The 26,159-nt window shown below is 44.7% G+C and overlaps 1 protein-coding gene across 1 annotated transcript in view; it reads left to right on the top strand.

The window, feature by feature from the left end:
• Nucleotides 1–26,159, top strand: part of TG (thyroglobulin) — a 302,611-nt gene that overhangs the window by 141,294 nt on the left and 135,158 nt on the right. The window contains exons 36-40 of the mRNA XM_060202376.1: nt 6,261–6,395; nt 7,838–8,002; nt 17,763–17,982; nt 18,723–18,804; nt 20,452–20,611. Coding sequence (XP_060058359.1) covers nt 6,261–6,395; nt 7,838–8,002; nt 17,763–17,982; nt 18,723–18,804; nt 20,452–20,611 — 762 coding nt within the window. The remainder of the gene's footprint in view (nt 1–6,260; nt 6,396–7,837; nt 8,003–17,762; nt 17,983–18,722; nt 18,805–20,451; nt 20,612–26,159) is intronic.

The following is a 26,159-nucleotide window of genomic DNA, read 5'->3' as shown; positions in this document are numbered from 1 at the left end:
TGTGGTTATTGATGTTGTTGGGTTGGGACAGGACAGAGAGAAATGGAGAGAGGAGGGGAAGACAGAGAGAGGGAGAGAAAGACAGACACCTGCAGACCTGCTTCACCGCCTGTGAAGTGACTCCCCTGCAGGTGGGGAGCTGGGGGCTCGAACTGGGATCCTTACGGCGGTCCTTGTGCTTTGCGCCACATGCGCTTAACCTGCTGCACCACCGCCCGAGTCCCCATCAGGGGTACAATTCTACACAGTTCCCACCACCAGAGTTCTGTGTCCCATCCTCTCCTTTGGAAGCTTCCCTATTCTTTATCCCTCTGGGAGCATGGTACAGAATTCTTTATAGGATGCAGAAGATGGAGGTCTGCCTTCTGTAATTACTTTTCTGCTGGACATGGGTGTTGGCTGGTGGTTCCACACCCCAGCCTGTCTCTATCAGGACGATTTTATTTCTGGTAATGAAATTCTAGGCCATTGGGAAAGTACGTAGGGAAATACTTTAGACAAGTTACCCGATTTATTTCCCTTCTGATCATTCTATGTGAATGATTACGAATTCAACTCTCCCTGAATGCAGCCCATGAATAGTGATAGATTTCCTCTAGTTTCATGGGTTATACAGATTTTAGCTGTTAACAGTAGTACTGTGTTACAAGTGGGCCATGCTACATAAGCTACCTCTGTTTTTTAAATTAATCCTGTGATCATCTCTTTTTTTTTAACTTACTGCTTTTAAAATATTTTTATTTATTATTAGATAGAGACAGAAAGATATTCAGAGGGCATGGGGAGATATAAAGGAAAGAGACAGAGAGATACCTTCAGCCCTGCTTTACCACTCCTAAGACTTCCCCCCAGCAGGTGGAAACCAGGGACTTGAACCTGGGTCCTTGAGCACTGTAGTGTGTGTGCACCACCACCTGGCCCCTCCTGTGATCTTTTTCTTTTTTACTTATTTTCCCCCATTACTAAGTCTCAGCTGAATTCTCTGGTCTTCCTCATAGAACTGAACTTAATGGATAAGGAAATACTCGATTTTCTTTCCTTATATGGAAGGTACAGGGTGGGAGAAGAGTCCTGCTTAGAAGGAGCCGAGGAGGGTCCTAGCAGGAGTGCTGGGTGGGCAGTGAGGTGTGGAGTGGGAGAGCATGGAGGGGGTAGGTGCTGGTTATCTTGTGACAGGGTGTGATGAGCTCTCCTCACGGAGTTCTCAGCCTGGTGGCTGTCCCACTGGTGCACATGGGAGTTGGCTTACCTTAGCTCTGGGTGTCTGATGTTTGTCACTGGAATGGTTGGCTCGGTGGTGTCCTCAGATGTGCGTGGTTGCTTTTCTTCTGTTATTGTGATGACTTACCCATAGGCAGCAGAAAGAATCTGGAAGATGAAGGCAGAAGCAGAAGCAGTGAAGCAGAAAGACTGTCAGTGGGCAGATCTGGTTTTAAACTCAGTTATCATCTGTAACCACAAGCTCCTGTCAGATTGGGATGAAGTCATGGGAAGCAGTGCTTAGTGTGACACCTCCCATGTACGCTGAATACACCCACCACCCAAAACCCATATCCTCACCCTCTGTGTCTCGTTTGACACGTACTCAGAATCCTGATCTTATAGCTTCCACATGGGCTTGATTAGCCTCTGGTTTCTGGCAATTTAAGGGCCTGGCTGGTCACCCTGCCTTCTTCCCAAAGTGGTCTTTCCCCTGGGAATGGCGGGCTTCAGCACACCAGGGGGCGCTGGGAAGCAGAAAAGTCCAGAACTCTAAGGAGGAGGCAGCTGCTGTAAGCAGACAGGTCTGCCCTCGCCCTGTGTGCAAAGGCTCTTATCTTAGTTTCTCCAAAGTCTAATTCAAAGGCTCTCAGAGAAGCGGACAAGCTCATTGACACCAGAAAAACCAGTGGTTATGTGTCACCCACTGGGCAGCAGTGTGTGTGTGTGTGTGTGTGTGTGTGTGTGTGTGTGTGTGTGTGTGTGTGATTTACAGACTCAGAGAAAGCTCATGACGCGTTGATTAGATGGACGTTTCTCAGAGTACGTAGGGAACTTGTTGAAGAACACACCACTTCAGACCGAGTGCACACTGAATCTGGAACTGTCTCTTCATTGGCCTGATTTTTTTCTCCAGCAGATAGGTCACACCAGAGATGAGAGAACATCCCAGGGGTGCCCCAGGGCTTGTGCTAGGTAGACAGTCTTGACCTGACCACGTGCTGGAGTCTCCTGGGACATTAGACAGGAGCATAGACATGGGCTCACTGAGGATTTGGAATTGTATCAAGTCCTTCAGGTGACTCATGCTTTCCAGAGTTTGAAAGGTAACTGATGAACAGGAAGAGGGGTCCTGCTATTTTGGGGTTATTCTCCTCTTCTTCAGGCTCCTATGTTTTTGGTGTCAACAATAGTTCCCAGACTGCAGGAGCTAGTTGCTGGATAAATTGATAACTGAATGAACAGATTTCCAAGCAAGATCTCCTTCAAGCAGGCCACTGCTACGTCCATGATCTAATATGGGTCCTATTATGAAGATAGGGATCTCAGATTTAATCACATCTGTCTGTAACACTGAGAGGAAGATCAGTGTCCAGTTAAGAACACCATGTGTGGTGCACCTGGTGAAACACACACATTACAGTGCCCAGGTTCAAACCCCTGGCCCCCGCCTGCAGAAGGAAAGCTTTATGAGTGGTGAAGCTGGGCTACAAGTGTCTCTCTGTCTCTCTCCTTCTCTCTCACTATCACCCTTTCCCCTCTCAATTTCTCTCTGTCTCTATGCAATAATAAATAAATAAATATACAAAATATTTTTTTTCTTTTTAATTTCTTTGTTGGGGAATTAATGTTTTCCATTCACCAGTAAATACAATAGTTTGTACTAAAATGTTTTTAAAAAGAAAAAAAAAACACACTCCAAGAAACAGTTTTCAAATTTAGGTCAGTAATGCAAATTTTAAAATACAAAGAGAATAATTACTTTCTATTCTCAGTGATACCTATCACTAAAAACAATAAAATTAAAAACCACTTTTCTTGACTTAGATTTTAACTGTAAAAACAACTCTACTCATTCTCCCAGTGGCACGTTCTTGAATCTTGACAAAATGCCTTTGACTAATTAGACAAAATATATCCAAAGAAATACCCGAAAATGGCCATATTTTCCAAATAAATGTGAGCAGACTTTTGCCAGGAGATGATCTGATTAGAAAGCGTGATGGCTTCAGCAGCGGGCAGTGGTAGAGTTCCTTCTTTGCATATGTCAGACCCTGCATGTGAGACTCAGAAAAGCTTGAGGTATAAGTTGGAGCCAGCAAAGTAGTTCACTTAGTTGGTGTGTCTGCCTTGCCACAATCCCAGTCCAAGTCAGAGTCCTGTCCCCACTGCCCACTACCACTTCTTTCTCATCTGTCTTCTCATCTGTCTTCCTCTTTCCTATCTGAAAAACAAAATCAGCCTGAGCAGTGGAATCTCTGGAAATGACAAATAAATTAGCAGATCGACTGTAGATGAAGCTGAGTGAGGAAATAAAAAGAATAGTTACCTCTCGAGGAAAATCCATTCATAGACAATTGTCAGTCTATGATAAGTATGGCACTTCTAAGTCCAAGGAAGGTGATTTTTCAATAGTCTGTACACTATATACCACCACAAACATGGAAATCAATCAGTAAACCACAGATGGTGCTTTCCAGGTCGTTTGGAGTGGACATTCAGTACGGTGGGACCGTGATTTCTGAATCTGAATAAATTAGACATACGCCCTAGCATGGCCATTTACCTGTCAGCTCAGTCTCAGGGGTGTGTAGCCAGATCTGGGTTTTCTGCCTTGTAAGGTGTAAGAGTAGTAGAGAACTCAGCCAGAGTCATCGACAGGTTACTGTGAGCACTACCCGCCGTGGTATTGCTGGGGTCCTGGCAGAGAGTAAATTCTGGCAAACAGCTCCATGATCCCCCAACTGTCAGGCTTCACCATGATCTTGCATTCACAAGGACTAGTTCTCAGAATTTTAATGAGGCACAGAAGCCTCAGACATTGAGTTCTGTAGGACAGCAATGAGTCATCCTTGGGCTTCCAGACAGATGATTTTCATGAGCTGTATGAACCCCAGATGTCGGATTCCTTCGAATGGCAATAACTCCCCCGAGAGGCTTCTGCCAGCCAGACGAGTGTGAGGTGTGTGACGGGGGCTTGGCTTCCCGCCCTAAGATGGAAGACAGAGGCACTCACTCTCACTCTGGAGATGAAGCTCGCCCTGCAATTACAATGCTTTCCCTCAGACATCATCCTAAACATGGAGTGTGGCCAAGGCTTCCATTTTAAGCCCATAATTGGCAACTTCAAGCCCCAAACCCTCTCATAACACTGCTCTGAAATTGTAGGGCACTCACCCTCTGAAAATATGCCCCTTTGGCTAAGCAAGGTTGCAAAGATGTCACCTGTCTTGACCGTGGAAAAGCCACCTACAGAGGATGCTTAAGAAAACGAGAACCTCTTGTCTCTTGCAAAGGAGTGAGGTCCCAGGTGTAGGGAAAAAAAAAAAAAGCTCCTGTGTGGTTCCAGGGGTGGGGAGAGGTCAGGGGGATGGCCTTCTTCTTGGAGAGTTCATGTGAAATTCAGTTACCTTATTTGGAGACTTCTCTGGGTAAGCCTTTCCTCTGTGTGTCTGTCTGTCTCTTAATTAAAGAAGGTTGTGGTGCTAGATTATTTTGCTACTTTACTGAATATTCTAATTTTAGTGATTCCCATGTGTGTGTGTGTGTGTGTGTGTGTGTGTGTGTGTGAGTGATAGGTGTGAGATGAAAATAACAGGATTCCTTATGTAGTATGGTGCTGAGACTAAAGCCTTGTCATGTATCATATTTCCAGGCATCTTCTTTCCCTCAGGCACCTCTGACAGCCCCACCCGCTCATCGTTCCCTCATATCGCGACCTCATGCCCTATCCGTGTGACATGTGGCGTGTGTCCTGTGTATAGGATGCAGCCCAGCCAGCCACAGGAAGGGCGTGGACTCTTGGGATGCGCGTTCTTGGCTTCCATCTTGTTCTAGCTCTTGAAAGTGGTGTGCAGCTGAAAAGCCATCTTAGCCTCTCTGTGTTTCGTTATCCTCATTTTCAACAGAGGATGTCTTAGCCGGGGTTTTCCAGGAAACAGAGGCTGTGGTGGAGATTTGCATAGAATGATCTGAGTGTGCAGTGCTCTCAGGAACACCAGCTCTAAAGAAGTGAGGGTACAGGATTAGGCAGGCAGAGGACACCGACCAAATAGTCCCGTCGGTGCTTCAGTGAGCACGGAAGCTTGACCTTGAGAGCTGGCTCATTCTGAGGCGAGAAGCCCACGTCTCATTACACATGTGTCCTGTGGACTAGGCTTTGGATGTGGGCCTGCCCTGAGGTTGAGGAGGTAACCGTTCCCCTGTACCAAGGGCAATTCAAAAAAAAAATTTATTGGTGGTTTAATAATAAGGAACAAGATTGTAAGATTACAGGGCTACAATTCCACACAGTTCCCACCATCAGAGCTCTGCGTTCCATCCCCTCCCCTGGAAGCTTCCCTATTCTTTATCCCTCTGAGAGTATGGAGCAAACTTTTTTATGGGGTGCAGAAGGTGGGAGTTCTGGCTTCTGTAATTGCTTCTCTGCTGAACATGGATGCTGGCAGTTTGATCCATACCCCCAGCCTGTCTTTATCTTCCTCAAGGACAATTCTAAGAGAGGGCCTCAACTAGTTCCCTACAACCACTAACTTCTCAACAGTTGGGGTAGATGACAGCCTCCATCATGCTGGTGGGCTGGCTGTCTTATAGTTGTGTCCTATGGAGGATATTGGTTCATCCTCCCTTAATGTGCTCAGCAAGGGCTAAGAATATTGTGTCTGGGACACCTAGTCACTCTGTGCCACACGGAAGACGCCGACAAGCCTGTCGATATTCATATATGTCCACCTGACCTTAGTCTGATGACTGCACGGTAACCACCGCACTCCCTCACCTGTGGGCCTTTGCCCCTTTGCCTCCGCTGCAAGCTGCAAACCAGAAGAGCCATGCTTGTGTTTGTTGACTTTTTGACATTGTCTCCCTAGGTTTGAGCACAGACTAGCTCATAAACATCTCTTGAAGGATGGAGAAATGGAGGAATGATGAGTTCCCATAAGAACAGAGGCCTTGGGGAGGGTCCCCTGGTGCTGCCTTTCAGGGCTTTCCCTTGGCATCCTGTCCTCTTCATCACGCACCAGCTGTTGTGTGTCACTGACAGTCCTCTGCCTCTCTCCTAGTTGCTCTGGATTCATGGCAGTCCCTGGCCCTCTCCTCAGTCATTGTTGACCCATCCATTAGGAGCTTTGACGTTGCCCACATCAGCACGACCACTGTCAGTGACTTCTCTGCTGCCCAGGATGTCTGTTTATGGGGTAAGGGCGATTTCCCCACTCCAGACAGAAGGGTCGGTTGGGGTGGGGCGTCGCTCACACAAGCGCTGCTTAGGATTCTGACCTCAGAAACACTCAGGATTCCCTGAGATGTACTTGGGAGTCTGTTGGGGGAAGGACTAACCTAAGGGAAAAGACACTGATATTCAAACAAAGGTTAAATAACCACCTTTGGGAATGTTCAACAAAGGTTTTGTCTTCTGAAAGATCTAGGTATTAGAGTCATGCTCCTCAAATTCCAAGGCTCCCTGACTCCTTTCCCCATATAGTCTGGATGCCAATATATGTGTTCTGTAGGTAGGGCCACCAGAGTTAGAAATACATTGCACGGCTCTGTGTGATACCATAGAACGTGGACTACAAATAAGGACGTCAGACAGTGCATGACTTGGTCAGTTGAAGGCAGCAGCACTGTTCACAGCTATTGTTAGGACTAAATATTCCAAAAGGTCAAAGGTAATGCAAATTGTCCAGTGCAGGGCCTGGTACACATTAGGAGAAATGTAAATCCTGGGGAATCAAGGCTGTTATGATGGGGGAAGGAGGCGGGTCTGGTGCATGGAGAGCCTTGTCTGGTGTGACTGAATCCTTGGGTGACTGGAGAGCCTGGGAAGTTCTTTGGCAAGGGGAAATGCATGTTTATGGATTTATCAGACAAAGAAAAACGTGCCTTTTGTGTGAAAAATAATTAGTGGGAGAAATGGAATTTTTTAAATTTGTATATTTATTCATTATTGGATAGAGACAGAGAAAAATTGAGAAGGAAGGGGGGAGAGAAAGAGAGAGAGGGGCATCTGCAGGCCTGCTGCATCACTTGTGAAGCTTTTCCCATGCAGGTGGGGGAGAGGGGCTTGAACTTGGGTCCTTGTGCACTGTAGCGTGTGCACTTAACCAGGTGCTCTACCACCTGCCCCCCTGAAACATTTTTTATCCCCATTTTATTCCCTACCTCTGACATAGTGCCTGGGTTATGCAGTAGTGGCTCAAAAGGACAAGTGAGTGATTGCACAGACGTGTACATGCATGTGTGGCTATGTGGGTACCTGTATGTGTGGTGTGTAGATAGTTGAGGTCATGGCCATATGTGCAGATTCATGACTGGATGGCAAGGCAGCTGGTTGGCTTGTCCTCTGGGGGATCTGCTCTGTAGATGAGACAGAGGATAAAGAAAAGCCAGAGTGGATCTTACCCGGGAACTTCTCCTTGGGTTTAATTCCTCCCGGCAGACCCTGCAGGTCATTTGGGGATGGATAAATGGGTAGGCAGGATGGCGCATGGATAGAAGGCCAAAGAAAGAAGGGAGGGTGCATGGCTGATGAGAGACTCAGGGATGCACAGTGAGATGGTCGAAGGCATGATGGACGGGTGCACAGTGCAGGTGTCCTGTCTGAAACTCAAGCCTCACTCTTGGCCTTCTGTTCCAGAGTGCTCTCGTCACCAGGCCTGCCTGGTCACCACTGTAAAGACCCAGCCTGGTGCTGTGAGGTGTGTGTTCTATCCTGACACCCAGACCTGCACACACAGTCTGCAGACCCAGAGCTGTCAACTTCTGCTCCGTGAAGAGGCTACCTACATCTTCCGTAAGCCAAGTAAGTCCAGACCTGTGTCCTTGCAGCCATTCCTGGGCGTCTGAGATTCTGGCTCGGAGACTGAGCTGGTGGTGACTGGTGAGCTCTGGGTCTTTAACATTCTCAGGGGAACACTGGTCTAAGTCATGTAGGGCTAGGTGACATTCATTTGGGAAGAGCAGAAGGAAATTAGAGACCCTTCTTCTGACCAGAATTTTCTCTGTGCCAACGTTATTCATTGATTCCTTTGATATATAGAAGGCATATTGGTTTTTAAAATAATTTTTATTTGCTATTAATAGTTTGCTACAAGATTATAAGATTACAGTATCGAGTTCCACAACACACCCACCACCAAAGTTCTGTCTCCCCACTTTCCAACCTCGCGGCGATCACCACCACAGTGCTCACAAGTCCTGCAGTTTGCTTACTTCTGTTTTGTGGGGATTTTTTTTTTGACAAGTTCATGTAAATCAGATTTCTAGATTCCATGTATGAGTGAAACCATCTGGTAGTTGTGCTTTTTAAAAAATCTCTTTACTTATTTTGCTAGGAATAATCACTTCCAATTCCATCCATTTGTCCCAAAGGATAGAAAATCATCTTTTTTGATCGTAGAGTAATAGTCTCTACAGGGAGGCTTCTCTCACCTACAAAGTCACATTGCCTGGCTGCCAGATCTCCCACTGAGGCAAGGACAGCCGCTTCTGGCTCAGCTTAGTTTCAAACATTCAGTAAGTTGCCGCTAAGTGTCAGGGATTGTGGAAAGTGCTGGGGGTGTAAAAATGAAGCGGGCAGGATGAGAACGATACTGAAATCAATGAATAAATCAAATAACCAAGAGTATCACAATAGGAAACCCTGGAAGTGGGGACCTACGTAACATCTTTCTCCCTCGAACATGCTCACTGGGTGAAATGAATAACTTCTGTCTTCCAATGTCTTCCATCTCTGAGAGCTGAGACTGGTGGATATTTTAGCTACTACCATCACACGTCTCCGTCACAACTGTATGACTCTGACCTTGTAGCAGGAAAGCAGTCACAGTTCCTGGTGGACTTCATAGGCTTGGCCGCATGTCAGTAAAACTTCATTTACAAAAACAAGTAGATGAAATTTGACCCTATGTCATTCTGGGACACTGAGGGCCCTTCAGGCCTATCTTGAGCCTCTTCTCTGCCTCTACTTCTCAGTGTACAGACCATAATAGTGTCTGTCCCCTACTCTGGGACTATTATGAGTCCCAAATGCTGAGGTCTTGGGCCTACAATCCTAAGTCTTGCTTTCTGTTTGTGTGCTTGTGCCATTTGATCAAATCAGATATCAGTAGTGCATTGAACTAACGCTGAAGCCAGTGAAACTCAGTTAGATGTTCTCCTCTGTCAGACACTTTCAGTGGAAAGGCTCCAACAGAAGAGATGCGTCCTTGCAGCTAATGCACTTGTATAGCTCTAGATCTTTTTTTTAAAGCCATTTTTTAGTATTTATTTATTTTCCCTTTTGTTGTCCTTGTTGTTTAACGTTGTTGTTGTTATTGCTGTCGTTGTTGGATAGGACAGAGAGAAATGGAGAGAGTAGGGTAAGACAGAGAGGGGGAGAGAAAGACAGACACCTGCAGACCTGTTTCACCGCCTGTGAAGTGACTCCCCTGCAGGTGGGGAGCCGGGGGCTGGAACCGGGACCCTTATGCCAGTCCTTGCACTTTGGGCCACCTGCACTTAACCCACTGCGCTACGTCCGACTCCCTCATTTTTTTTTTTAAATTTGTGAGTAATAGTGGTTTACAAGACTATGGGATATATAGCTCAACACCGTACTCCCCACTAACCACCTGAGATGGTTCTTACAAGATTTTCAGAGACAGTTTGCTTCTGCTTATACTGTTTTGCCGGTATGAGTGAAACCAGCTGATAGTCGTCTTTGTCAACTTTACATGTTTAGTTGATCACAGTCACCTCCATTTCCATTCATTTAGTCCCAAAGCTCTTTTGTCCTGGAAGGGTAGTATTCTGTGGCGTGCAGTAGCTGTAACTTCTTTAGTCAGTTGTTTGTGGACATTTAAGCTGCTTCTGCTCTTTATCTGTTGTGAATAGTGGAGCTTGGAGCATAAGGGTGCATGTGCCAGTTTGAATTAGTGTTTGCCTGTCCATACAGATGGACAATTTTTTAAACCCTGCAGTCACATGGTCTAAATACATGGCTAATCTGGAAAGGTACCACCATCTCTACAAAGGATTTTAAAAGGTAAAACTCTACATTTAAAATCTCCCCTGATTGGAGTGTGTTCAGTCTGGCATTCAGCTGGAGACACTGCTGAACCCACTGTCCATGGCAGGGCAGCCTGATATGTCCTTGAAATTCTTTTATTTTTATTTTTTTGTCTACAGGGTGATCACTGGGACTCAGTGCTAGCATTACAAATCCACAGTTCCTGGTGGCCATCCCCTCCCATTTTTATTGGATAAGACAGAGAGAAATTGAGAGGAAGGGGAGATAAAGAGGGAGAAAGAGAGAGAGAGGAGAGAGAAAAAGAGAGAGAGAGAGAGAGAGAGTTACCTGCAGACTTGCTTTGCTGCTTGTGAAGTGTCACCCCTAAAGGTGGGGAGCAGAGGCTTGAACCCGGATCCTTGCTCAGGTCCTTACGCTTGTGTGCTTAACCAGGCGTGCCACCAGCCCACCCCCTCCCACCCTGCACCCTAGAAATTCTTTAACTTGTCCATTCTCTGTCTCGGCTTGCTCCCCTTGTGTCACGCCACATTCACGCGGAGTGACAGCTTCCTGCAGGCACAAGCTGATCCCCAGAAGTTCTGCTACTTTAACAGTCCTGTCCGGAGCCTTGCCTGAGCACTAGAATTTCAGCTGAAAGAGGAAATCCTATGGGAAGGAAGTGTGAGGCTGGTTCCAGTCATGATCTGTGATTGAGGTCAGATTAGAAGGAAGCGACTACTTCTTTCCACACTGCGCTTCTATTTTGATAATGTTTCTGCAGCAGAGTTTTCATTAACTGTGCTATTTTGTTTTTCTTTCTCGTTACTTATTTCATGGATTATTACTTTATTTATATTGCCACGAGGATTGTTGCTGGGGCTCAGTGCCTGCACAATGAATGACTGAACTGCTCCCGCCAGCCATTGTTTATAGAGACAGGGAGAAGTTGAGAGGGAAGGGCAGATAGAAGTAGAGAGTAACTCAGGCAGAAGTTGAAAAACAAGATCAGAAGAGAAAACACAAGTAGAACCTGAACTGGAGTTGGCATATTGCACCAAAGTAAAAGACTCTGGGGGCGGGGGGGGGGGGCGGCAGAGAATACAGATCCAATAAGGATGACAGAGGACCTAGTGGGGGTTGTATTGTTATATGGAAAACTGGGAAATGTTATGCATGTACGAACTATTGTATTTACTGTCAAATGTAAAACATTAATCCCCCAATAAAGAAATAATAATAAACCCCTCTTTCTTTCTGTCTCCTCCCCTCCCCTCCCCTCCCCTCCCTTCCCCTCCCCTTCCCTCTCCCTCTCCCTCTCCCTCTCCCTCTCCCTCTCCCTCTCCCTCTCCCTCTCCCTCTCCCTCTCCCTCTCCCTCTCCCTCTCCCTCTCCCTCTCCCTCTCCCTCTCCCTCTCCCTCTCCCTCTCCCTCTCCCTCTCCCTCTCCCTCTCCCTCTCCCTTCCCCTTCCCTTCCCTTCCCTTCCCTTCCCTTCCCTTCCTTCCCTTCCCTTCCCTTCCCTTCCCTTCCTTTCCTTTCCTTTCCTTTCCTTTCCTTTCCTTTCCTTTCCTTTCCTTTCCTTTCCTTTCCTTTCCTTTCCTTTCCTTTCCTTTCCTTTCCTTTCCTTTCCTTTCCTTTCCTTATTTTCAATTTCCTTCTTTCTCTCTTCCCACCTCCACTCATTTGTTGAACTTCTCCATCTTCTAGGCAATTGATCATTGTAGGAATAGTGTTATTCAGGATCAACACCTTTGTGTATGGAGGCTTCTAGCTTTCTTTTGTGTACTCCATTTTCTTGGGATGCATGACTCTGAAAATGTCCAATAGTTCTAGTTTATCTATCTCCTCATTTAGCTTCCTCATGTCTTTATTGATTTTCTGCCTGGATGATCTGTCAAGTTGAGAGAGTGGGGTGTTGAAGGCCCATACTGTTAGTGTGTTGCTGTAGCTCTTTCAGTAGATGTTTGATGCATTTAGATGGCTTCTATTGGGTACATAGATGTTAATAATTGTTAAATCCTCTTGATTGACTGATCCTCTGAGCGTTAAGTAGTGTCCATCCCTATCTTTTTTAATTTTATTTATTTTAAGGCCTATCATATCAGATACAAGAATAGCTGTCCCTGCCCTTTTTTTGTGGGCCACTAGTCTGTATGATGGTTTTCCATCCTTTCACTTTGAGTCTGTGTTTGTCTTGTTGAGTTAGGTGGGTTTCTTATAGACAGCATTTTGTTGGGCTGTGTTTTCTGATCCGTCTCCCTACTCTTTTAATAGGTGAATTCAGACCATTGACATTTATTGATATCAAAGACTGAAGATGTTTTAATGCCATTATTGTATATTTTTAGAGTGTTCTGATATATGGCATATTTATGGTGGTCTGACTTTATAGGAGACATTTCAGAACTTCTTTCAGGGCAGGCTTGGTGATAGTTGATTCTTTCAACTTTTGCTTGTCTGAGAAGGTTTTTATGTCTCCATCTATTCTGAATGACAGTCTAGCAGGATACTGTAGTCTTGGTTGAAAGCCTTTCTCATTGAGCACCCAATAGATATCTTGCCATTCTCTTCTGGCCTGTAGTGTTTGTGTGGAGAAATCTGCTGCTAATCTTATGCTTTTTCCTCTGTAGGCGACTCTTTGTGTTTCTCTTGCAGCCTTCAGGATCCAATCTTTATCCTTATTTCTTTCCATTCTAAGTATGATGTGTCCTGGTGTCTTTAAGTCTGGGTTAATTCTGTTTGGGACCCTCTAGGCTTCTTGAACCTTTATATCTTTGATGTTGTCTAGACTAGAGAAGTTCTCAGCTATTATGTCCTGAAGAATGCTTTCTTCTCCTCCCTCTCTTTCTTCCTCTGGTAATCCAATAATGTGTATATTATTTCTTTTGAAGTCATCTCATAGGTCTCTCGTTGTTTATAGTATCTCTTAATCTCTTTTGAGATCTCTTACTTCTTTTTTAGTTGTCTCTAGTTCATCCTTGATCTTGCTAATTCTGTCTTCAGCCTCATTTATTTTATTCTCTCTCCCCTCTACTGTTTTCTGGAGTTCATCTATTTCATTACTCTGTTCTGATACTGTCTTACCTTGTTCAGCTAGTTGTGTTCTTAGCTAAGCTACTTCAGCTTTCAGTTTTCTAATAACCTTGAGATAACTGGTGTTTTCTTCCAGGGTCTCATTTGTTGTTTCTGAATTTCTGGTGATAATTCTTCCAATCTCTTTACTCACTCCTGTGATTATTTCCTTAAGTAGTGTTTGGATGTGGATCTCATTATTTTGTACTTCAGCCTTTGGGGAGCTTTTAGCTGGATTCTTGTCCTGTTCATTTCTCCAATATTTCTTCTTGTTGGTTTAACCATTATATATATATATATATATATATATATATATATATATATAATTTTTATTTATAAGAAGGAAACATTGACAAAACCATACGATAATAGCGGTACAACTCCACTCAATTCCCACCACCAGACCTCTGTATCCCACCCCCTCTGCTGATAGCTTTCCTATTCTTTAACCCTCTGGGAGTATGGACCCAAAAGGTGGAAGGTATGGCTTCTGTAATTGCTTCCCCACTGACCATGGGTGTTGACTGGTCAATCCATACTCCCAGTCTGTCTCTATCTTTCCCTAGTGGGGAAGGGCTCTGGGGAAGCAGAGCTCTAAGACATTGATGGGGTTGTCTGTCCAAGGGAGTCTGGTTGGCATCATGTTAGCATCTGGAACCTGGGGGTTGACAAGAGAGTTAGCATATAAAGCCAAACAAATTGTTGACTAATCATGGACCTAAGGGCTGGAATAGTGCAGATAAAGAGTTGGGGGTCCTCCATTTTGTTGATAACTAGCAGACGTATTTTAGTTAAATTCCAAAGGGCCTGTGGCTATACTAGTTTTTTTTTTTCCTTTTCCTTTTTTCCCCTGAGCCTGAAATCTGATATGCCAGTAGATCCAAGTTATTGTCTGGTGAGATGATGTGTTGGCTGGAAAAAGGACCAGGAAGATGGATCAGGGAAGAGAGTAGCTCCCTAATATGGGAAAGGAGTATAAATATTGTTGACTGTAAATCCCATCGATTTCATGTGATCTGGGTCCCCTAATTAGCTTAGGAGCCTATGTGACCTCTGCATCCCTGCAAAGCTGAGCTCACATTCTGTGGTCATGAGTAGGAACATTCCATGATGCCCCAGTGTCAACCCATCTTCCTCAGGTGTAGCATAGAGTATGTTGTCCAGCCTTCCTTTGGAGGATGGAACATTCTCTACCATTGTTGATCCAAGTTGAGGGCAAGGTCCTATGGGGGCCCACAAAGGGGTCTATTTTGTTTTTACTGATGGAAATGACCAGTAACAATGGAGAGAGGTCTAGGCTCACTTTGTCTGTTTGGGAATCTCTGGACACCCTCACTTGGGTCCCAGCTGATAGGGTGGCCTGATAGTGACTAAAGAGTTATCATTAAAGTATGCCAGTCTCTTGCCCTTGTTCAGCTTTTGAAGTCCTTGCTTTGATAAGGTTAGCTTTGGAGTGAGTGAGAGTATTCTAATAGGAAGTAGGTGAGTAGGGTATTTAAGTCTAAGTAGACACTATTTCATTTTATATAGTTTGTTATGAGGTTCCTCTCACAGTACTTTTCAAATTACTGATCACTCTTGCCTGGAATGACTTGTGTCTAAGTAAGGTAATTAAAGCGTTCACAGTTGTGGACATCGACAGTTGTTTCAATCGTATTTTAATCCCTGAGTTGGAGCACAGTGGCTTAAAAGCCTCTTTTGTTCTTTTTCTTCCCTGTAGGCTGTGGGAGCCTGAGGGCTTTTAAACTATAAGTAGGCTTCTTAGCTTAATCACTGACTCCTGACCAAGAGATAAAGTAGGGTGGGACAGAAATAATCCAGTGGTTATGCAAAGAGACTCTCACAGCCCCATCAATAGTCCACCGAGTTATAGAGTTTCCTAGTTAGTTCTCTGTCCCCTGGTGTCAGCACAGGGCCTCCCCCCACTGCTCCAGATTCTGAGGGCAGTAGCAAGGGAGACTCATAGTTGCATTTGGTGAGTCTTAGGGGAGTCCTCTCCTCCCTTCAGTAGTATTTTTTTTTGGTGAAACAGACTGGAGGTGGTTTCTCAACTGGTAAACTGCAGGACTGTTACCAGCAGCTTAATCTCTCCCTAGGCTCCTCTCTGTCCATGAGCCACATGTGTTTGCACTGACTGGTGATTTGGTGGGTTCCTGAAATCGTTCTAATCCTGTCTTGTTGCGGTCCCAGGTGGTCTCCTTTGGTATTCCTAGTTGACCTGGGAGAGGAGAGGACAGCAACTTTCTTGTTTTGTAGCATCAGAAAATTGATGTTTTAACTGGACTCAGTATGGATCCTGGATTTAAACTTTTCAGTAAAGTTTAAAGTAAACTTTACTGAATTCATCTGTCACAACTTTGTAACCTGTAAAACTAAAATAGTGAATGTCCGTTTCCTTTAGGGTCTTTAATCTATCAACTAAATTAATGTACATCCCAAGCAGATATGTGATATATGGCCAGTACGCATAACTGTGAGCTAGGATTTCTCAAGATCCCATCCCTAAACACTTGCTATGATAAACAGACACTTAGGTCTATCAATTTTGCCGATGCTTCTGTTACTGGTTTTTGTTGTTGTTATTGTTTGCCTTACTAATAATTCATTCATGGCCTGCTGTTTCTTTAGAGGCACTCTAAAAATAAGAAGAAATATGACATTTTATTGAAATATTTGGTCTGTTACATGTAACTCAGGTTTCCTTGACCTTCTCCCCCCCCCCCCGTGACTCATCCTCACCACGCTGACCCTGGGTGCACTGGAAGACTCGGATATATCACATGGGGGTTGAATACATCACAACACCACTTCTATTTGGGGCCAAATAATTGGTCATTGTGGGAAGACTGCCCTACCTATTGGAGGATGTGAGGCAGCCTTCCCAGCTGCCAGCATCGCAGTGCGGTGCTGTAGAGTCCCCTCCTACCTGTCTATATTCTGTCTTCCTTTCCCCCACTTGGAACTGGCCAGAATGTCTCCAGGAATTGTCTCAGACACCCTGGCATCCAAACTACCTCCAGCTGAGGAACAGCATTCACTCAGCTCCTGAGGATAAATTGGCTTCAATCTGTCTGTCTCCTTCCTTCTGCTTCTGTTTAGTCAGACTGTGTTTTCTAAAATTGAGGACACTGCAGAGGAAGTGGCAACACTTTGTTGCTCAATCAGATGACAGTGGGGCTGAGCAATGTCTGTTAGGAATACTTCTCAGAAGAAGAAGAAGACAGTCTCTTCTCCAGAACTTCTTTTTCCCTTTGTTCAAGGCCTGACTCCCACACAGCCATGTCTTAAGTCCATGAAACTGGTATTTGGCACAGAGCTGAGGCCCAACAAAAGTTTATTGAATGAAGCCATGAGAGAGTGAAAATGAAGGAGAAGGGATAAGATAACTACACAGAGGCTGATGGTTATGGGATGGTTAGCATTACGAGGACGGGAGCTCAGAATAGCAAAGACATAACTCTGAAATTACAGACCTGGTGCAGGATTTGAATGTGAAGGGACTGAACATCGCAGGCATGGCCACTAGTGGCCACAGAGACCTAGGAGGGAGCCATGCCCAATCTGGTGTAAACAATGTGTAGTCATAGCTGGAGTCAGAATGGTGTGACTTTAAAGACTAGTCACCATGAGGCCCTGTCCACGTTCCCACCCTGGTCACCTAGCTCTGTTTCCTCACTAATGAAAGTGAACAGTAAGGACCTTAACTACAGTTCTGAAGTCTCAAAGTCCTATATGTCTGAAAAGACATGATTTTTCAAGTTGGTGGAAAAGTCTCACCTAAAGTGACAGAGGAAGTTCTGTTCTTTGCTTATACATTCTAGTCAGGACAACCCTCACATTTTACTTCAGAAATAACTGATGGGTTTGATGGCAGCTCTCTTCCAGACCTCCTTAGGAAAATTGAGTAGCAGTAGGGTTTTTTTGTTTTGTTTTGTCTTGTTTGTTTGCTTTTGTTGCCACCAGGGTTATCACTGGGGCTCGGTGCCTGCACTACGAATCCACCACTCCTGGAAGCCATTTTTTTCTATTTTCTTTTTCTATTTTTATTTGACAGGACAGTGAGAAACTGAGAGGTGAGGAGTCTATAGAGAGGTGGAGAGAAAGAGAGACACCTGCAAGCTTGCTTCACGTCTCATGACATGTCCCCCTTGCAGGTGGGGAGTGGGGGCTTGAGCCTGGGTCCTTGTGCCTGGGGATATGTGGTCCTAACTGGGTGCTCCTCCTCCCGGCCTCAAGTAGCAGTAGATTTGGTATCCCTGAATGCTTTATTCAATATGCGTGATTTTAACTGAGGTCCCTATCTGTCTGTCACTAAAGATGAGTGCTGTATGTTACCTCAAATGAGAGAAATAAGCATTGGAACAGGGCTTTAGATGTCTCTCCAGTCTCTCTGCCTCTATGAAAGGAAAAACACTAGTGTTTCTTCAAGTATATTCAGAATATCAGGGAGTAGAGCACCTCCTTCACTTTTCTATCCCTCTGTCACTCTTCTCCCTCCCAACAGATATCCCTCTGCCTGGCTTTGGGACAGTCACACCTTCTGTGACCATCACCACTCATGGCCAGCTGCTGGGCAGGTCGCAGGCTATCCAGGTGGGCACTTCATGGAAGCAAGTGGACCAGTTCCTGGGAGTTCCCTATGCCACCCCACCCTTGGAGGAGAGACGTTTCCAGGAACCAGAGCCCTTGAACTGGACAGGGTCTTGGGATGCCACCAAACCACGGTAGGTATGGAGTAGAAAATATTTTGTTGACCATTCAGAGGCTTCTTCTCCCTTCTAATAGATCAAAGTAAGACTTGGTGTCCAAGTAGGGCATCCTAGTTAAGTGGTACATGGGGCCTGGAGAGGGGGGAATTCTAGGCAAAGATGGGCTAGTCATGACGGTGGGGAGCCATGAGTTTTTATGTTAAAGTTACCAGCGTTTGGCTACATGTGTTCAGGTCCCGGGAGAAAGGGGCATGGCGGGTCCTGGGAGAAGGAGAGTAGACAAGGGCAACAGGAACAGAGAACAGAGAGCCCAGGAACAGAAAGTACAGGAAAAGAGAACAGCTACTGCCAGACACTGGCTTAAATAACTTCCTATACACTCGCAATCCCTTGTGGGTTTGCGTAAGTCCATAGTATGCTCGTCAGGCTGATGTCAGCCTATGCTAATTATGCTCATATCCCAGTAGGTGGGACAGCCTGTTCCCTGGGTGGGCATGTTGTCTCTAAGTGCACGTACGGGGGAGGGAGGTGTCTTATTCTTCTACACACCCTTGGTAGGGAGCACTGCGGGTGACCTGCTATCCCTTCCATCCTTGTGCCATGACCATCTCCCAGTTCCCAAAGCTTCTTAATTGCTGCTAATCTGGGGGGCATGTACCCTCTAGAATGGAGCAGAGGGTGATGGTGCTGCCATGAGCAGGAATGGGGAGAGGTGTGGCTGTCTCTTGTGGAATTCATAGAATCCCTATCTGCAGGCCCAGCTGCTGGCAACCTGGTGTCTCTCCTGGAGTCAATGAAGACTGCTTGTATCTTAATGTGTTTGTTCCTCAGCATGTGGTAAGTCCTATAGCCCCTGCACACCTCTCCCACAGGAGCTCTTGGTCCCCAGAGTTGTCAATGTCCTTCTCTCATCTCCTCCACTGCCTGGAAGGCTGTGGTCCCCCCAGCACTGTGCTAGCTGGGTGTCAGCTTTGAGAAGATTCGAATGGCGGAGATCCACAGAGCCTCTCTTGGTTCCTACAGGGACTTCTAGATAGTCCCACCTCTGCCCTTTCTTTCATCACAATGGTCCATCCTACGGTTGGCCATTGTTCATAATGGTCCTGTGACAAGAGGAACTGTTCTAGATGGGACAGACACAGCTTTGAACAAAGCACAGCTGTCACCCTCCCTGGACTAGAGGGCTTGCCCTTTAGTGGCAGTGGCAGACACAGAGTAACAGTTGAACAGCACACATGCACATCACGAAGAAAAATGCAGTAGGGGAAGAGTCACAGAACAGCCAGAGAGTTTGGCGATGTTGCACTGTCATTTGTGGAAGAGGGAGTCTGTGAGCCCTGCAGACCCAAGGCAAAGGAGTCACCTAGGGAGACAGAGCTGTGCGGAGTAGAGGTTTCCTCCCAGCCTCTGAAGTCTAGATCCAGTGCTGCTTCCTTCCAGGGAAATTCTTAGTCAAAAAGTATCGTCATTTCTTTCTCCACATGGAGAAAGTATTGTTGTTTCTTTCTCCGTGTGTGTGTGTGTGTGTGTGTGTCCATCCACCCTTATTTCCTTTTCCTGAAAGGCCAGCAGCCATGTTGGATTAGGAATCCTAGTCTAACTACCTTTTTTTTTTTATAGGCCCTAACACCAAATCTAGTCACGGCCTGAGGTGTTAAAGTGAGGACTCCCGGTGCACAGCACAGTTCAGTCTTGATATGGGAGTTAATACACTTCTGAGGCAGTTGATGTAAGGGCTGTGCATGGTCTCAGTGCCTGGCACATAAATGGGAATGAATTATGGGTGAAAGTGGGTCACCTCTCCAGTAAGTTGTGTTCTAGATACACAATGGAATACTACTCAGCTACTAAAAATGGTGAATTCACCTTTTTTTTTTTTTTTAATCTCACCTTGGCTGGAGTTTAAAGGAATCATGTGAAATGAGAGAAGTGAGAAAGAGAAGGGTGAATATGGGATGATCTCACTCATAAAACAGAAGGGAAAACACAAAGCAGAACTTGGACTGGGTCTGGTGTATCGCACCAGAGTAAAAGACTGTGGGGTGGTCCTGGAACATGATGGTGGCAAGGAGGACCTGGACGGGCTCGAGTTGTTATGTGGAAAACTGAGAAATGTTACACATGTACAAACTACTGTATTATACTGTTGACTGAAACCATTCAGCCCTCCAGTAAAGGGGCAAAAAAGAAAAAATGCAATAAAATATTTTTATTATATTTATTTATTTATTGGATAGAGACAGCCAGAAATTGAGAGGGAAGGGGAGACAGAGGATACCTGCGGCCCTGCATCACAGCTCATGAAGCTTTCCACCTGCAGGTGGGGTCCAGGGATTCGAACCTGGGTCCTTGTGCACTGTAACATGTGAGCTCAACCAGGTGTGCCACTGTCACTACCTAGCCCCCAATAAAATCTTTTTACTGAAAAAAAAGAAAGAAGATGAAAAGGAGCCACTTCTTACTCCGCACTTGCCACCCCCACAGGTCCCTAACGCATCTGTGCTGGTATTGTTTTACAACACCGGGGAGGGCAGAGGGAGCGGAGGACGGCTGGGCCTTGATGGCTCCTTCCTGGCTGCCGTTGGCAATCTTGTCGTGGTCACCGCCAGCTACCGAGTGGGCGTCTTCGGCTTCCTAAGTTCTGGTGAGTCACTGCCACTCATTGGTAGGAACAGAGGCACCTCTGGGAAGAATCTGGTTCTTTGTATGTGTTCAACTTTTCTCCAGAATTCCATCTTTCCACATCTCTGTGTCCTCCTTCAGCTTGGCCAAGCTCTCCGTGAGATGTTTACATGTTCAGGAGTTACCCCGGCATCGCTAACACCTTTAAAAGTAATGGTTGCCATTTATTGAGTATACTAAGTGTGTGGAACTGATCCAGGAGTATTACATGCTTTACTCTCTCTCTCTCTCTCTCTCTCTCTGTGTGTGTGTGTGTGTGTGTGTGTGTGTGTGTGTGTGTGTGTGTGTGTGCGCTTAGACCATATTAGGACAGGCCCTTGGTTAGTAAGAGCAGAACCAGCGCCAGACAGTGGCAGATCTGGTTAAGCTCACACATTACAGTGTGCAAAGTCCTGGGTTCAAGCCCCTGGTCCTCACCTGCAGGGGGAAAGCTTTGTGAGTGGTGAGGCAGGGCTGCAGGTGTCTCTCTGTCTCTCTTCCTCTCCATCACTCCTTTTCCTCTCAATCTCTGGCTGTCTCTATCCAATAAAATAAAGATAATATATTTCTTTTTTGTAATAAGGAAGGAAAAAGGAAGAGCCATGAATTTAGCTAGTCCTGACAAATTGAGGAACTAATGTAGCTTTGGGGGCATACCGTCTCCATTTCCACTAAATCATATTGGATAGCTTTTACTGTAGGGTAGTAGTGCAGAGAGTCCTATGTACTCTTTATTCTCTTGCCTCGGTTTCTCCGGACTGGCACTGTGCACTGGCGACACCTTTGTTAAAGTTAGGAGGCAATGCCCAGGCATCCTTACTGACTGAGCTTCACAGTTTCTCCTAGGATTCACTTTTATTGTCGCACTTTCTGTAGGATCGCTTTGTTTGTTTGCCTCCAGGGTTATCACTGGGGCTCAGTGCTGGCACTACAAATCCATTGTTCCTGGTGGCTATTTTTTGCATTTTATTGGATAACAGAGAGAAATTGAGAAAGGAGGGGAGATAGATAGATAGATAGAGAGAGAGAGAGACAGAGATACTTGCAGATCTGATGCATTGCTTGTGAATCTTCTGGCTGCAGGTGGGAAGTGGAGGCCCGAACCCAGGTTCTTGTGTGTGCCCTTGGGCTTCAAACTATGTGTGCTTAACTGGGTGCACCACCGCCAGCCTCCCTTCCACAGGTTTTTTAAAAAAATTCTTTATTGGGGAATTAATGTTTTACATTTGGAAGTAAATACAATAATTTGTACATGCATAACATTTCCCAGTTTTCCATATAACAATACAACCCCCACTAGGTCCTCTGTTATCCTTCTTGGACCTCTATTCTCCCCACCCACCCACCCCAGAGTCTTTTACTTTGGTGCAATATGCCAACTCCAGTTCAGGTTCTACTTGTGTTTTCTCTTCTGATCTTGTTTTTCAACTTCTGTCTGAAAGTGAGATCATCTCGTATTCACCCTTCTGTTTCTGACTTGTTTTGCTTAACATTATTTCTTCAAGCTCCATCCAAGAAGGGCTGAAAACAGTGAAGTCACCATTTTTAATAGCTGAGTAGTATTCCATTGTGTATATATACCACAACTTGCTCAGCCACTCATCTGCTGTTGGACACCTGGGTTGCTTCTAGGTCTTGGCTATTACAAATTGTGCTGCTAAGAACATATGTGTACACAGATCTTTTTGGATGGGTGTGTTGGCTTCCTTAGGTTGTATCCCCAGGAGAGGAATTGCAGGGTCATAGGGTAGGTCCATTTCTAGCCTTCTGAGAGTTCTCCAGACTGTTCTCCACAGAGGTTGGACCCATTGACATTCCAGCATTAGTGCAAAAGGGTTCTTTTGACCCCACAATCTCTCTAGCATTTGCTGCTGTTACCTTTTCTGATGTGTGACATTCTCACAGGAGTGAAGTGGTATCTCATTGTTGTCTTTATTTGCATTTCTCTGACAATCAAAGATTTGGAGCATTTTTTCATGTGTTTCTCAACCTTTTGATCTCTTCTGTGGGGAATATTCTGTCCAAGTCCTCCCCCCATTTTTGGATGGGGTTATTTGTGTTCTTGTTGTTGAGTTTGGCAAGCTCCTTATATATTTTGGTTAATAAACTCTTGTCTGATGTATGGCATATAAAGATCTTCTCCCATTCTGTGAGGGGTCTCTTGGTTTGGGTCGTGGTTTCTTTTGCTGTGCAGAAGCTTTTTAATTTGATGTAGTCCCATAGGTTTATGCTTGCCTTAGTCTTCTTTGTAATTGGATTCATTTTATTGAAGATGTCTTCAAAATTTTTTCTTTTGTCAAATTATGGAGGGTTTTTTTTTTTAATTACAAGGGAACAGATCATATTAACTCCAGGATATTAGGGAAAACAATATGTAGACATTAATCAGGGTCCCTCTAAAGAGTTACTGTAACTGCAGATGGGTTTTATACACTGGTATGGCTCAAGTCAGCAAAATGAATATCCATGGTTGTGTTACGAGTTGACACATGAAAACCAGAAAGTTCAGGCACACTGTGTTCTAGTTCTAGTAAATAGTCTGACAGAAGTTCTGGGGGCTAGCAGGGGAGTTTCATTGTTTCAAGAACTAATAAGGAGTCCTGAATAAACACAGGTTTCAAGTATAAGATAATGTGAGGTAGCCAAAACCTTTCATTTCCCATTGTTATGCAATGAAAATAGTTGAGTTTTTTTTCATAACTAAAGTGTAATGACTATAATTAGAAGACTCTCATGTGACTGATAGGAGGCTAGCACCTATGTAAACAAGACGTAGAAAATAATGAAAGTAGTTATGTCAGTGGGAATAAACAGAAGGATTAGAAAGAAAAAGGAGGGAGTCGGGCTGTAGCGCAGCGGGTTAAACGCAGGTGGTGCAAAGCACAAGGACCGGCGTAAGGATCCCGGTTCGAACCCCGGCTCCCCACCTGCAGGGGAGTCGCTTCACAGGCGGTGAAGCAGGTCTGCAGGTGTCTGTCTTTCTCTCCCCCTCTCTGTCTTCCCCTCCTCTCTCCATTTCTCTCTGTCCTATCCAACAACGACAACAACAATAATAACTGCAACAATAAAACAAGGGCAACAAAAGGGAATAAATAAATAAAATAAATATTAAAAAAAATAAAGAAAGAGGAAAGGATGCTCACCTCGCTTCTGGTCCATTGTCACTGTAGCTAGCGACAGAGGATAGTAACAGTCACATTATCTAGGCTCACTGTCAAACATTTTTTAAAAAATTTATATCTTTTAAATTTTTATTTATTTAATTTCTTAATAATATTTATTATTCTTATTAGTGAGTGGATAGAGACAGCCAGAAATATAGAAGGAAGGGGAAAATAGAGAGGGAAAGAGACAGATACACCTGAAACATTGCTTCCCCAAATCTTTCCCCCTACAGGTGGGGACCAGGGGCTCAAACCTGGGTCCTTGCACATTGTGATATACACTCAGCCAGGTGCGCCACCACCCTGTCCCACTGTCAAACGTTTCTACCTATGAATTTTCATGGTCACTATTCTCTGCACTTCAAAAATGACAAATCTGAGCACAAAGAGATTAAGTAAATTTCTCAGGGTTACAAAAGGAGGATTAAACATTAATTTTGTCTGACTTGTGTTCTTAAATTCTCAAGTCTACTCAGTACATCTCTGCAAAGCATCCTAATCTTTCCACCAATAGCCCCTTTTGCTTCGGATTCTCCTATGCCATCTGTGTTTTTGATAAATTATCTATTGAACACACTACATATGTGAATTAATAATTTGTTCCATCTGGCTGGTGATTTTTTTGTTGTTGTTTCTGTTTCAGCATTGATCCATTCAGACTTTAACCCCAATTGCTGATGGGTCAACACAATATTATGAAATCGTATAAATCAGGGAGTCGAGCAGTAGCGCAGCGGGTTAAGCGTACATGGCGTGAAGCACAAGGACCTGCGGAAATCATATAAATAACTGCCATAGCTATACAGCAAATAAACAGTAAAACTAAATAAACACAGGCAACATTCCCCAGCACTGAATTCTGATTGCCGCATGGTTGTATAGTCAGTTCTAATCACATACTTGGTGGGCCCAACCTAGCATCTGAACCTCCTAGACACAAGTATTTGGTCTGTCCAGTATCTCCCAAATATTCCAGGGACATCAACAGCAAATCACACTGTTTGATCAACACCACATACCCAGGGTCATCTCACTGGTTTGTTATTGATAGAATTTCAGTCAAGAACAAAAATCTCAAACTTGTGGCAGATTGTAATAATAGTGGCTCCCCATGAACCATGCCTTTCATAGGCTTGTATAGACTTCCCCCTCAAAGACTCTGAGTATAACTGTGTGAATAGCTTTGCTAATCACTGACATATCAACAAAAAGAATGGAGATACAGGTTTGGTAAATGCTTGTGCCTTTGGGGTATGCCTTCTTAGAACCCAGAGACTACCATCCTGAATGAAGACCAGAATGAAAATCCACATGGAGAGAAAAGTCTAGCCATCTCAGCAGAGCCTGGACACTGCAGCTTCATCAGCGAATCAGGCAGAACTATACAGTCAGTCCAAGGAATCATTCAGAAACATCCAATTGTTTTAAGTCGTTGTTTCTGAGTGGTTTGTATTGAAACAATAAGCAACCAATATGATGTATTTCTTTCTTTTCTCTTCTTTTCTTTTGTTTTTTTTGCCTCCAGGGTTATTGCTGGGGTTTCGTGCAAACTCTACCAATCCACTGCCCCTAGTCACCTTAATTTCCTTTATTTTTATTTATTTATTTATTTATTTTTGTGGGCCACTGGCTTGTATGATAGTTTTCCATCCTTTCACTTTGAGTCTGTGTTTGTCTTGTTGAGTTAGGTGGGTTTCCTGTAGACAGCATATTGTTGGGCTGTGTACAAAGTGCAAGGATCCACATGAGAATCTGGGTTCAAGCCCCAGTTCCCCACTTGCAGGGGGGGATGCTTCACAAGCAGTGAAACAGATCTTCAGGTGTCTATTTTGCTCTCTTCATCTTTATCTCCCCTTCCTCTTTCAATTCCTCTGTCACTCTCCCTTTTCCTCTCCCTCTGAATCCCCCCTCCATTTTCCCTCTAAAATTACAGGCCAGATATGGACCCAGGAGGCAGATTAACGGTACCCCATATGAAAAAGGCTTGGCTTCACTCCCTATCACTACATGAAAAGCAAGTGTTCTGAACTTTTGATAAGTATTTGTTGAATTTTAGAAAGAAAAAAAAGAAAGGAAAAATAAAGTCCCACCTCATAGCATGCTATTGCAGGCCACAAAAGAGAAGCAGAGGAAAGAGAGGAAATCCAGAGCCTTGGTCAGCCCCAGCTCCTGTCAGGGAGGAAGAGCCAAGAAGAGGTACTAACGGTCGAGTGAAGAGGTGGGGAAAGAAGTTCATTTCCTCTCCCCATGTGCCAAGTGAAACAATGGTCTGAACACACGTAGTCTCTAATAGAACAGCCACCATAGCAACTGCCTTCATCATCTTTTTTTTAAAAAAAAATTATTTATTTATTCCCTTTTGTTGTC

Source organism: Erinaceus europaeus, chromosome 1 (genome assembly GCF_950295315.1).
Source record: "Erinaceus europaeus chromosome 1, mEriEur2.1, whole genome shotgun sequence".
In the NCBI taxonomy this organism is placed as follows: Eukaryota; Metazoa; Chordata; class Mammalia; order Eulipotyphla; family Erinaceidae; genus Erinaceus; species Erinaceus europaeus.
The sequence above is the reverse complement of the archived record's forward strand: the minus strand, read 5'-3'. Positions and strand labels throughout refer to the sequence as shown.